The sequence below is a fragment of the Cibotium barometz genome, chromosome 43, assembly GCF_041138505.1.
Source record: "Cibotium barometz isolate CiBa-2024 chromosome 43, ASM4113850v1, whole genome shotgun sequence".
Classification (NCBI taxonomy): Eukaryota; Viridiplantae; Streptophyta; class Polypodiopsida; order Cyatheales; family Cibotiaceae; genus Cibotium; species Cibotium barometz.
In genome coordinates this window covers 228,903-242,608 of record NC_141088.1, presented here as the reverse complement: position 1 = coordinate 242,608, position 13,706 = coordinate 228,903, and the positions used below count along the sequence as shown (strand labels likewise).

The following is a 13,706-nucleotide window of genomic DNA, read 5'->3' as shown; positions in this document are numbered from 1 at the left end:
GTAACATCCACATTGAATTTGATCAAAACAAAATGCTGCACAATTATTAGCAAGCATGGCATTCCTATGGAATTTGTGAAAGAGGTCATTTATCAGTGTGATTAAAATGATGACATCAAGCAGCATGACTATGGTCCATTCAATGTGCATTCCTCAAACATTGATCAAGCTAAAGGATGTAATCAAGCATTGTCAATAAACAGGTCTAATGTGCAGGTCACCTTGGTGGATGATCTCCAAATCAAGCACAAAGTGAGACTTATTTGTAAAATATCTATGAAGTAGAATGGTCTAGACAACGTTGTGTATGAGTATGTTTGCCATCGTGGTGGAAAAGCAAAGAGAAAGGGATCAAATGCTCACAAGCTTCGAAAGTCAAAGAAGTACAGTTGCCCATTTAAAGTGTACATAGAGTGTTGAGATGGTATGGATGAAGTTTTTGTAGTTGTCATTGACATTCATAAGGGCCATGTTCCCGGCTCATGTAGTGATCTCTACTATATGCCTGTGCACCCAAGGGTGATCCAATGTAGCATGGATGACCTCTTTGATGTGGGTTCGTCTCGATATGTGGCAAAGATGTTGGCATCCAAAGAGAAAATGGAAAATAGAGAAGGCATCACCTTTAGAGTGTGTCATCTATAGATTCTTCATGATACCAAAGGAAGTCCAATTGATTGAATATCAAAGGCTTTGCCAAGGCAGACATTCAAGTGATGATTGGACGATAATGTTCAGGGAGGCCCTTGCCCTAAAGGATCAAAAGAAGGTAATTGATGACCCTCGATTATTGGGTGTCTATGTGGCTTTGCATAATATTATTTCATTGTGTGAAGCAAAATGTTATATGTAGGTTTTGTACATCCAGCCTTATAATTCACATGCATGCGAGGACAAGGATAAGCCTTTTATCGTCATCATTCAAGATGACTAGATGCTACAAACGGCAAGATTTTCATGCAACAACTCTTGGGCTCTGGATAGCACTTTCAAAACCAATGTGTTTGGTCTCCCATTGTACGTTGTTGTTTTGCCCAATCAACACATCATTGGAATACCTATTTGGTTCATGCTATGCACAAATGATGTTGGGCTCTTGCTCGACGAGTGTATTCTATAGTGAGAGTGCATAGGGGTGTTATAGAGGCTAGTTTCCCTTTGTCACTCACTACTAGAAGTGGAGAAAACGTTTCATCATAATCAATCCCTTTGTCACTCGCCTTGAATGTATCAATAGATCCATTTGCCTTCTTTTAAATTTTGAAAACCCACTCAATACCAATAGCTTTTTTGCAAAGTGGTAGCTCCACTAAATCCCAAGTACCATTTTTTTGAATGGAATAAGTTTCATTCTACATTAATTTCACCCAATTTGGATCTTTTTAAGCCTCTTTAAAAGACTCATGTACCATTTATAGCTGATGTAATGCATGTGTACTAAATTCTCTCATTTAAGTTGCTCCTTCCCTCTTATAGATATGCATAAAGAGGGGGGGAACACCGATCACCATATGACCCACTATTTGATTGTTATTACTTTGGCAGCCCATCATGGATGAAAGTTCAATTGAACATCAAAATAGTGTTCTTGAATTGTGACTTGTAGAAAGAAGTTTATGTGAGTCAACCAGCTAGATTTGCCCAACCTAGTCAAGAACAGAAGGTATGCAAGCTTAATAAAGCTTTGTATAGTTTAAAAAAAGTTTCCAACGCTTGGTACCAAAAGTTTCATGCCTATTTGTCTAGACAAGGATTTTAAAACAATCCTACAAAAAGCAATTCATATGTGAAAAAGGACAAGCAGGATTTTCTTGTTGTCATTCTCTACATAGATGACATGGTAGTGAAAAGGTACCAACAATGAGGATTTTATTACAGCTTTCAAGTCTGACCTTGCCTCAAATTTTGAGACGTCAAAGCTTAGCCTTTTGCACTACTACTTGCGTATCTAGTTTATATAGCAAGATGATAGTATAGTCATTAAGCAGTCAAAGTACATCAAAACACTCCTCAAGAGGTTTAATATAGAAAATTACAAACCATCTCTACATTAATGGGACCTGGTGTAAAACTTATGATCAAGTTATTAGATGCCTAATCTATTCGACATAACCACTTATGATCAAGCTGTTAGTGGATGCCAAATCTATTTATGCAACTCATGGCCAGACATCCAATATAATGTGTCACAACTTTCAAAGTTCATGCATTGCCTAGGCACTAAGCATTGGCAAAAGTAGTTAAACATAGCTTCAGATATTTGCAATGCACTCAAGATCTTCGATTACACTATGCCAAGGGGGGTGCTTTAGAATTATAAGCGATTGGGTAGGCGATTATGATACACAACAGTCCACATCTGGAAAAAATTTATTTCTTGGCAATACACGATAATCCACATAGGAAACTAAATGATTTAGATTGGGTATGCGCTTATGATACATGGCAATCCACATCTGGAAACTATTTCTTTCTTGGTAATTCATGCATATCTTGGCTGCTAAGTAAGAAGCAACCAATTGTGGTAACTTTGTCCTATGAAATTGAATATAGAGTAACATTCATTGTGATAGTTGAATGTGTATGGTTGAGAAGATTGATGGAGGACCTGTGTCCCTTTAGACACCCCTACTCTTATTCTCCTTGAAAGTCAGAGCGTAATAGCAATTATAAAGAATCCCATTTTTCATGCCATGACCAAGCACATTGAAGTGCATTACCACTATGTGAGAGAGAGACTCCATGTAGGAGAGATATCAATCTAATCTATTGCACTACATATGACAATGTGGCAAATCTTTTCAATAAAGTCTTATCACATGAAAAGTTTGAGGCCTTTCGCAAAGCTTTGAGCCTCTTCCCTTTTAGAGACTGATCTGCAATCTCTATAAACCTCACGTTTATACTACAGGGAGGTTTGTTAGATATTTGGTAGTACTATACACTGTGAGGTCATGCACTTATGCCATGGGCACTTTTGTCCCATCAGGTTTTTCTCCATAGCCATCCAAGTGTAAATGGACACCTTTGGGTTAGCAAGTATATAAGCAACCTCATTCACAAAGTTTAGGTAGGCTGCTCATTTTGTACTTTCTCTTTGTACTTGCAAAGAGCTTCATCTCTCTCCTTTGAGATTTACTCTCTATAGAGAGAGAGAGAGATGATAACACACAAAGGAGAGAGAGTTGCACCAAACAAGAATGCTTATATTAGATAATACTCTCACCACGTAGAATGTTTTTATAGGCACTAAGCTCTTATCTCTTGCCCCTTACTAAGAGGTGGTTATATTAGAGTTGCTTATATTAGATAATACTCTCACCACGTACAATGTTTTTATAGGCACTAAGCTCTTATCTCTTGCCCCTTACTAAGAGGTGGTTCGCACCTAGTGTATTCACACCAAAAGACTCAATAATCTCAACTTCAATCACATAAGCTGATTAAGGGAATACCATCACACCACCCTCCCCTTATCTTTTGCCCCTTACTAAGAGGTGGTTCGCACCTAGTGTATTCACACCAAAAGACTCTAATCTCAACTTCAATCACATCAGCTGATTAAGGGAATACCATCACACCACCCTCCCTCCCCTACGATACAAATACATCTTTGTCTTTTATAGCAACAAGGCATTACAACAACTTCAAAAATATATCCAAAATATTCAGATTTTGGGAGATAACCCGAGTAGAGAACCCTTGACTCAACATAAAATAAGAAATAGATAATTATGAAGAGATTAAGACCCTCCTCAAACGTATGTCGCGGTGAAGAGTAGGCATCCTTTTTTGACAACATTTCCAAGCAATGGAAGCTTGTGCCATCGCTTTAGGCTTAGGAGCCAAGGCAGAGGACTCATAATAGCACGAGTCTAAAGCAAAAGAAAGAAATCCCCACATGACAAAAATCGAAGCAGAGGCTTTATCTTGATGCTCGAAGCTAATGCTTGAGAAGCCCTCTAACTTTTGGGACTGCATGTGCTTTAGAATGATGATTTTGTCCATCTTGTAGAAAAATCCCAAGTATGTAGGATGTAGATACACTTGATATGATGTAGCTAATAGATCTACCAGAAAAGCTCAAATTTGATGAGCACTGGAGTGATCAAGCAAACAAAAAAATTACCATGTGTGAATACCTCCTTGCTTGATGTGCTCTTGATGGCATGCAAGTGTTGGAGAGGATCTACTCATTACTAGAGATGCATGGCAAGAAAGGAGTCGTCGTTCAAGGTACACAAGCTCCAAGAGAGGCTCAACTGCATGCACTGTGTGGAGAGGATCTACTCATTACTAGAGGTGCATGGCAAGAAAGGAGTCGTCGTTCAAGGTACACAAGCTCCAAGAGAGGCTCAACTGCATGCACTGTGTGGATTGGAGAGGCACATGCAATGTGTGGACTAGACGAGGAGTAGCATAGAGCTGCACAGGTGGAGCTCCTGGAGAAGAGTCCCAAAACGAAGGGTAGAATGGCGCGTGTGGTTGTCCTAGAGAGGTAGGAGAGAGGCAAGTGAACATAGAAAGTGGCTCAAGTTGGGCACTCAAAATAGGCAACAAACATGGAGGAGCCTGAGGGGTAGCAAGTTTGCAAAGGCGATCAAAGGGAAAAACTATCGATTAACACCCTGAGTGGAAAGAGGAGAGGTAAGACAATAGTAAGTGGTTCACCCAAGCTCTAATACCATGTAGAAAACCATGGTGCCCAAGAGATGGTGGAAGAGAAGAGGAAGGATATGGAAGCTCAAGCCATCAAGATGGACAGAAAGGGGGGAGAAAGAGAGAGAGAGAGAGAGAGAGAGAGAGGCCAGATGATAACACACAAAAGAGAGAGTTGCACTAAACAAGAATGATTGTATTAGATAATACTCCCATGTACAATGCTTTTATAAGCAGCACGCTCTTATCTTTTGGCCCTCACTAAGAGGTTGTTCACACCTAGTACGCTCACACCAAAGACTCAAAAAAGTCAACAGAAATGGACAAACCAAATCAACCAAGTGTACTATATGAAAGTCTAGTTTTATAAGTGCTACTACACTAAGGTTCATAACCTTGATTTATTGAAATTCGAAATCCTAAGATTGAAATCCACTAACTCATCATAAATATTTCTATGACGTCTAAGTGCATCATCCCTCAAGTTTTAAAATGATCATTGTAACGTAATATTCATGCGGTGCTTGCAATTGTGTCTTCTCTTTTGTCTTATAAACGTTTATTTTCATGTGTATTTTTCTATCTAAATATCTTATGAGCTTGAAATCTATATCCATTAGATATATTTTTATTTTTATTTAAAGTCCCTAGTAATAATTTTGGCTATAATGAGATCTTTTGGACTCTTATCATCGTTATGAATGTGCATTCATGCATAGATAATTTAAACTAGTTATAGAAAACATCATTTAAGACTTTAAAATTTCACTCGTGTATGATTTGAAAGACTTAAAAGATATGCATATTTAACTTGACTGCACATGCTAACATGTATATATTATCTAACAAAAATTTGCAGACATTTTTGAGGCTTTATTGAAATTATAGACTTACAAGATCCGACATCTTTTAAGAGCTCACGGGGAAGAGAAGCCATCAAGAGCATGCAAATGAGTTCTTAACAACTTGCACTGCACAGGGGTACTAATAATAATTAGTAGCAGTAAAGCTATTTTGAAGCACCGCTTCGGCACCAACAAACGATATCCTTAAAATGCGCAAGAAGGTAGTGGGCACAGATTTTCGCCTTTTGAAGATTAAGTTTGCCCTGAATGTAACCGTTTTAATATCTCATGAGCCCCAACATATCCACCCCAACCACCAAGTGAGGAGTACTTGAAAGCTCTCCACCTGCACAGCTTTTCCATTGACAATGCGATCAATCCCCTGTTAGCCAGAGCTTTACATTATCAGAGTTCACTGGTTTCAATGTTAGTTTTACCTTGATCGATAGGGAAGAGCCATGCAATGAAGATGGAGATGGTTAACACTGTTGCAGGGCGGCCTGTGAAATCCAAACCTTGGCATGGTTTTCGCAGAAAAACAGCGTTACTATGGAAATATGGTACAATCATACTCAAGATCATAAAGCAACCAAGGAGTTTGAAACCTGTATTCAACAGCAGCAGGAGCATCCCTATGCAGCAGCATTTCCCCGGTCTTCAGCATGTGATGAACTGTAGGCCGTTGATGTTTTGTATTACTATCACTCCTGAAGTACTTCATAAAAGCAAGCATTAAAGAGCTAACAACCATACCAAGAGCATAGTGTTCTTCTCCTTTACAAAGCTGACTGATGGTTGGGATGTGTTCTCGAGGGACCACCAAATAATGCCTGCCTAGGAAGAAAATCTTAGTGATGCCATTGAAACACAACCATGTGCTAATGTAAGCCTTCTAAACGTACCTATAGGCGGATGGATTTATATCCTGAAAAGCCACAATCTTCTCATCCTGCGATGGCACACATGTATAACAAGTTTGTAACTCTTTTCCAACGTGTTTATATTCAATTTTGAGGAGCATCAATTTGAAAGAGCATGTGACGGCTTTCACAAAGAGGTTGCTGCCATATGCTCCGACAAAACTTTGGGCCTGGATGAGCCCCGTAGTTGGGTTTGGAGGAATGCAAGGGCTCGGATAAGCCCCAGGATGGCTTGGATGAGCCTGGATGCTCGAATCTGGGGTGTGTGTTCACTCCTAGCTCCATGGACATGCAACATGCATTCAGGGTTGCCTGCTTGATGTGTATGTGTCAGCCTTACGGGGCCGGGGACGCCTAGAACTACATCCTATAAGGCTGTGTGCTTGAACTTGTATTTTGACATGGTTTGTGGGTTTTTACGGGTGGTAAGTATCCCCTCAAAACTCTTGCAAACACACACAATGTTTTTGTTTGTTGTGTTTGTTCTAACTGTGATGACAGGTTCACACTTCATTAAAACCAAAAGGACATTTGCTAGTGTGTGGGCACCACCATGGTTATCAAAAAGCGATTTATTGGTGAAAAACACGCATGGGTGCCGCCTCGTTGTGTGGTGATACCCAAAGGCCAACCACCTTTAGGTGACGAGAGTATGCACCATAGGGGAGGTAGGGGACAAGACCCAGTATATGTACATCAGATTGGGTCCCAATTACCCACTTAAGGGCCCCCACCCGTGTGATGTAACTAGAGCTAATCCTCAAATTAGCAGACCTAATCCGGCACGGCTAGGGGACCCTAGGATTAGGAGACAACAGGCAAATGCAGAGGGCTAAGAATCAGAATTAAAAAAACTAGGCTACTAGCTAGCAGGTTAGCTATTTATAGCGACAGTTATCAATATATAAGTGATGCCTTTGGTTATTATTGTGTGGGTAGTCGTGCGGTGCACTTCTAATGGGTCTGTACCTAGACCAAAGTTTCTACTCCAGGGCCCTATGGACAAGCATTGGTGGTATGGGACGTCAATGCTGACTCGCATGTATCTTTGGAGTGGTATGGGACGCCAATGCTAACTCGCATGTATCTGTGGAGTTAAGCCTTAGCCCTTGGCTCGAGGGTGGATTGAAGTACTGATCCTAGTTTGCCTGTTCCCCTCTTATTTGGTTTCTCTAATCTTGTTTTGAACTATGTTTAGGAGATCTTGGTTACACAAGTGTAGCATACACCAAGCTAGGACCGTGTGAAACAATGAGGCCTTCTTTAAACCTCAGTTTAGTGAGTCTTTAGCAATCCTTTAAACAACATACATGAATCTGAAAGATGTAGTCGAGACGATACCAGATGGGGTCCCAAATTACCCACTGAAGGGCTCCCCTGCAAGCAGGAGTATTTGCTTTATTTCTTTTCAAGAACTGAATACAAGTTGAACTGTGTCCACAAGACTGAGCGGACAAACTGACTGATTGACCGCCAAACGCAAGGACAAAGTGACCAAACGCTGGGCAAAACTGTGCATAAGCTGTAGGTGATTGTGAAGCTATCTTCGAAGAGAATACACCAGCCAGAGACTCAGGGTTGGTGTGCTGAGAACTCTTGAAGAGGCTGAGCTTTGTTTGCCTTGTTGGGCTGAAAGCACGAGAATGCTGAAAGTATGCGAAGGCTGGAGGCCTAAGCACACATGCTTGACTATTCCTTGAGAATTTGATTCGTTTTTTGATGATTTATAGACTGAGGCTGAGGCACCTTTTTATATGTCCATGGGGATGCTGGTCGGCTGTCAGAAGGGCTGTCGGCCTGCAGAATATATGTGCCAGGACTGGATTAATCAGCATTTAATGCTGGAAAAAGCATGGGCTTTGCCTTGTCTGCTGGCCGACTTTAGTCAGCCCCGGCCGACTGCAGTCTAGGCTGGCCAACTGCTGCCCAAGCCCCTCAAGGGCTGCCGACGGGCATGTGGCTAGAGCTATTTAATACCCCTAGCCCCCTTGCAAGGCTGAACCCTCCTTGGGGGTGCCTTGGGGCTGGCCCCTACATCTACTATGAAACTAATGCGACTACCCTAAAGCTGACATCTACATGAAGATTTACTTGCTGAATTCTCCTAAGTGGGTTAAGAGGACTGACCTCACAAACCTCTAAGGCTAGGAGACTGACCTACGTAGCTCGTGCCTGACATGTCCCGGACTGGGGCTCACAAAGGGATCATGGCATACAGTAAAATATCCTAAAAAAGGTACTACTTCTGTACATGTTCAAGTATGTACAGTTTGTGTAAAAGACCCGAGGCTTTGTATGCGTTGTCCGCTAGGCAATTAAATTTTGTCATGGGCAGTTTTATGCGATGGTTTGCCTAGGGGAACCCAGGTTCACCATGGCAAAAGATTGTGGCTAGATGTGGGAGACAACAAGGCACGCTTTCTTTGCATATTTTTGCCAAAGTGAAAATCTATCTAGACCCTAAGGGTGGTGGTTGCAAGTTGTGGAGCTACACTTACACTCAGGGTGTTAAGCGAGGCAATGGCCTTGTAGGATTCATGAAGGGTCTGATTGTTTGGGAGCACGAATTACGTGCCGAGTTTGCGATCTGGGAGGGTGTCAAGTGTAGCAAGGATTTTCAGCCAGTCATGGTCCACTTCGTCACTATTGACAGAAGCGACCATGCATGGCACCTGCGCATCATCAAGGACTTGATGACAAGCATCGCAAATAAAGAGATCATTGCTCCTGGCGGTGGTCACAGAGTCTTCGGCGAAGGGAGCATTGGCCATGGGATGTGAGTGCTAGGTATATAAATTGACTTTGAGCATTTGAGACCCTTTGCAGATGTAGACATGATGCGTGTCCTAGTCATGGATCAATTGTGTTTGTTGCATGAAGGGTCTACCCAAGATGCTATCATATGCGGCATTACGGAAGTCCGTGACTCAAATGTGAGGTGGAATGTCATGTCACGGACTTTTACCTTGAGGTCATGCGCTAGACGTAGGGGTTTTGCAAATTTCTCATCCACAAGCTGATCACCAATGTGGTGGGATCAAGGCGTGGTTGGCCCCAATTTTCCCAGCATGTTCTTGTGAGGATGCTGATGCCAGCACCTCCATCCAGGATGCCTTTGACTACTTATCCGTTACAGGAAATGGGCAAGGCTGTGTTGGTGTCATCACCTTCAGAGTAGTGGCCCATCGCATTTACGCGAATTGTTGGTGCGCCTTTGGATTATGGATTGTGGTGATGTAGTAGTTCAGGATGATGGGGCTCAGATTCATCCGAGAAATCTGAGCAAGCTCTCCTCCACATAAGACTGTAGTTTGCATTCCATCCAATCCCGAAGGTCATTCCATAAATTTGGACTACCTTTTAACAAGGTTCCAATGAGCATTTAGATTTGGGAGGAAAAGAAGGTTGAGAGGCCGGCCAGGTCGCGTTGATGAGGACCTTCCTCGGGTACAGGGCCTTGATCATAAGGTAGACCAGCAAGAGTATATGGAAGTTCAATGTGGTACTTATTTGACCGGGGTGGAGGTTGAGATTTGGTTGCCGTAGGAGAATAAAATACCTCAACAAATTTGGTGTGGGAACCTCGTGAGTCTCTCTCGGACTCTGTGTCACTATTCGCATCGAGTTATTTGATGTGAACGTGGGATTTAGGCTTGGCCGCCTGTGGAATAGGCACTGGAGGATTAGAAGGCCCATGTGGGACAAGATCTTCATTTGTCAACGTCATGTTGGCGAACAGATCTTCCTCGGCTTTGAGCGTAAGCGAGAGCTCCCACTTTTGGAGAGCCCATATAAATGGAAGGTTTCTCTTGGAGGCAGCTGGAATATTCCATTCCTTCTCTACACGAATCCTTAATGCTAAATAAGTTACCCACTTCACATGTGATGCCCAATATCATTAATAATGTTCAGTCTCATTTAAGTAAATGTGAGCACATGAGTTTATAACTTGGTCACCATAAAATGTACCAACTTTGGCCTCTTTTCACATGCTTTAGACCTTGTAAAATACCATAAATTCGTCAGCAGACAAGACCACTCCACTAGGGATATGCAATGCTAGGCGTCCCCGGCAATACCTATCCCTTCACACATCCATGCAGGCAAGACATAAAAACACATCATTCTCTAGCAAAAATCTACTAATGCATTCACATGCGTCCATGATTTATGCACATGCATGCAAGATGGAAATCCCCCGTTCTCAGTACTCGTACTATTTTGGGCACCTTGGAATCCCAGAGCCCTTTCACATAGGAGCATGCCCAGATTTGTGACATCTTTTCCGCCTTCTAAATAGTTGTCCGCAATCAGACGGCAAGGTGGTTCTCATCCAAAAAGATGAATCCGGATCTAGTCACACTAGAATCCTCAAAAAAATGAAGGCCATCCGGACATAAGCAGTGACTATATACCAGTTAGCTCACAGTTGGACATCGGAGCAAGGGTTGGACTCAAGTCACATATAGGACTTACTAATCACATCAGTGAAGCATTTCCTTGGTTGTGGAATCTCTCATATTAACACCCAGTCTCACACAAGCCTCGCTTGAGTGGATCTCTCAGGTCTATATCCAGTCTCACAACCATACCCCTAAGCCACTTAGCAAAGGTCCCCAAGCCACTAAGCAAGGGAGGAATGTGCTTCTATCCAAGCCACTTAGCAAGGATATTGTCCTTGGTTACCCAAGTCACTAAACAAGGGAATACTATAAATATATGATGGGCCCATAAGATTTGCAACTCTGCATGAACATATGTTGTATATATAAATCCAAGATACCATAGAAATAGTTGTAAGAGCAGTCTTGTGACCCTAAAATTTCAAGCCCCATGGTTGCTTGGCCATATATCCTTCAATCAAAGAAAATCCATTGTATTCATAAAAATCAAAAAGACACTTGACCATTGATCATCATTTATATGCCACTGTCAAATGTTATGAATTCTGTTGTCTATTCATGAAATGATACCATTGTAGATGATAGAGAACTACTATGTATCTCATATATACCTGAAAAAGGATAAAACATTCTTCCAAGAAGAAAAACCATGTATATTGAATATCCACATTCCATAGAATAGACAGTTTGAAAAGGAATTGTGTGTTCGAAACACTACTGTTGATCATAAAATTCTAGATGACATCATATGAGATAACAACTTGGCTCTAAGCCCTTGTTAAAATATGAGTCTTTCATAGACATGCAACCTGGAACATGGAACATAGCCACATTATTATTTGTTATTAACTGGTCACACTAGTTGATTATCAAAGCCAAGAACTTATGCTATTTCTAGTCTACTAGACAAAGCTGAAAAATTAAAAAGGATATAATAGCTTGGGCTTAGGATATAATAGCTTCGGCTTTATGTAAAGCCAAGTTGACATGCCCTCAAGAGCTAACGAGCCCTTCTAGAGGACAGTAGGGTGGTCCTTTGGGAGTATAATCTTCTTCACGAGCAGCTTGGAATGCTTTCATGGCAGGAGAAATCTGAACATTCTTCTCTTGCATGGACCTCCGAAAAGCTGATTTGTTCACGGTTTTCTTAGCCTTTCCTCTAGACGAACCTGTGCCCCCAAAGGCGTCTGTTTTTTGAGAATCGCCTCCACTCATAAGGGTCTTCTTCTTCTTTGAAGCACTTGTTGTTTGGTTCACTTCAATGTGCACCTGGTAGTTGGCGAGAGCTTGAAACTTGATAAGTGAGTCTTGTTTGTCTGTTTGTCCTTAGGCTCCCCCTAAGGAGTTCCGAGATAATTGGCAACCCCTCTTCTAACAAGAAGGCAACGGCCAACTCTCTTGGATTAATCCCTTCATGCCTGGCCCAATCTCCCAACTTGTCATGAAGCCTTTTGACTAAAGAGTCCTTTTCTTGATTTTCTTGTAACTCATCAGTTAAGCCCTCTTTTTGAAGAAGCTGCTCCTTCAATTCCTCAATTTGTTGGAGATAATAGTCTTCTTGATTCTTGATCTCTTGCTAGTATTTTTCTTCTATCAACTCCACTTCATGTGCTAGGTTCCCCATGATTTGCAAGATGTACAAGAGGGATGGAGGATGCCTTTGCCTTAATTTGATTTTGAAGAACTTAAGCTCTGATACCATTGTAATGGCACATGCCCCCAAAAGTACTGATCCTAGATTGAATACACTTGCAAATGAATGAGAAATCACACTGAAGATAAGGAAGCCTCACTCAACACATCATTGGGGCTGGAATGGCCCCTCCCCTTAGGAAAAACTTTACTTCTTTGGTACAAGTATGAGGGTGCTCTAGCACCAGATTTCCAACACATGCTTGAAAAACAACAAGAGATAGCTTATCCAAGCCACTCAGCAAGGATTAGCATCACTAGTGAACTTTCCCCTCTTAGAGTGCCTTTAAAAAGAAATATACTTTTCCTTCCTCTTGGGAAAGTCCTTCGTGGATATCCTGGCCTCTATGCTCAGCTTTAATGTCCCTCAGTGAGTCAAAGTTAACCTTCAGCTGGAATCTTGGACCATTTTCACACTTGGACCAGCTACGAAAACCCTTTCAATGCTCATAACCAGCCTAGATGTTATGCCCAGCAGTTAGGGTACCAAGAGAATCTTCTGGAGCAAGTTGGCTTGGCATGAATGACTGACCAGCAGTTGCATATGCCCTAAGAACACCTCAGCACAGAATCGGCCAGCAGCTAATGCTCTATCTAGGTTCTGCCATGCAGTGTCCAGCCGTTATGTAGCCCAGAAATGCAACCGTACAGTGGTATAGTAGGGAGAAGCAGTTGTACAGGGTGGTACAACAGGGAGAGCAGTTGGAGAAGCACCGTACAGCAGTTACAAGGGCTTTGGGATCAGTCGTACAGCAGTTACCTTGGTTTGGAAGAGCTGTACAACAAGTATGACAGCTGAGGGCAGCCGTACAGCAGTCAGCTGTGATCTAAAATACCATATATTTGTCAGCAGACGAGCACTCCACTGGGGATAAGCAGTATGCAATGCCAGGCGTCCCCGGCACTACCTGTCCCTTCACACATCCATGCAGGTGAGACACGAAAACACGTCATTCTCTAGCAAAAATCTACTAATGCATGCACATGCATCCATGATTTATGCACATGCATGCAGGATGGAAATCCCCGGTTCTCAGTACTTGTACTATTTGGGGCACCCTGGAATCCCAGAGCCCTTTCACATAGGAACATGCCCAGATTTGTGACACAAGCACTAGACAAATCAATGGGTGATACTTTGATTGGAGATTAGAAAACAAAGAAGCGAAAACGGAAACGGAAACGGT

At 42.0% G+C, this 13,706-nt stretch overlaps 1 protein-coding gene across 3 annotated transcripts in view; it reads right to left on the bottom strand.

The window, feature by feature from the left end:
* Window positions 1–5,497: 5,497 nt before the first annotated feature.
* The window catches only part of HINT4 (histidine triad nucleotide-binding 4), a 37,050-nt gene continuing 28,841 nt past the window's right edge, over window positions 5,498–13,706 (bottom strand). For 2 of the 3 annotated variants that reach the window (XM_086781336.1, XM_086781335.1), the window contains 5 exons: window positions 6,407–6,453; window positions 6,258–6,334; window positions 6,110–6,176; window positions 5,942–6,019; window positions 5,498–5,850 (listed from right to left, as the gene is read on the bottom strand). In XM_086781336.1, the coding sequence (XP_086637462.1) occupies window positions 5,757–5,850; window positions 5,942–6,019; window positions 6,110–6,176; window positions 6,258–6,334; window positions 6,407–6,453 (363 nt within the window). In that variant the 3' untranslated portion in view covers window positions 5,498–5,756. The remainder of the gene's footprint in view (window positions 5,851–5,941; window positions 6,020–6,109; window positions 6,177–6,257; window positions 6,335–6,406; window positions 6,454–13,706) is intronic. The other variant, XM_086781337.1, reaches the window with a different exon arrangement.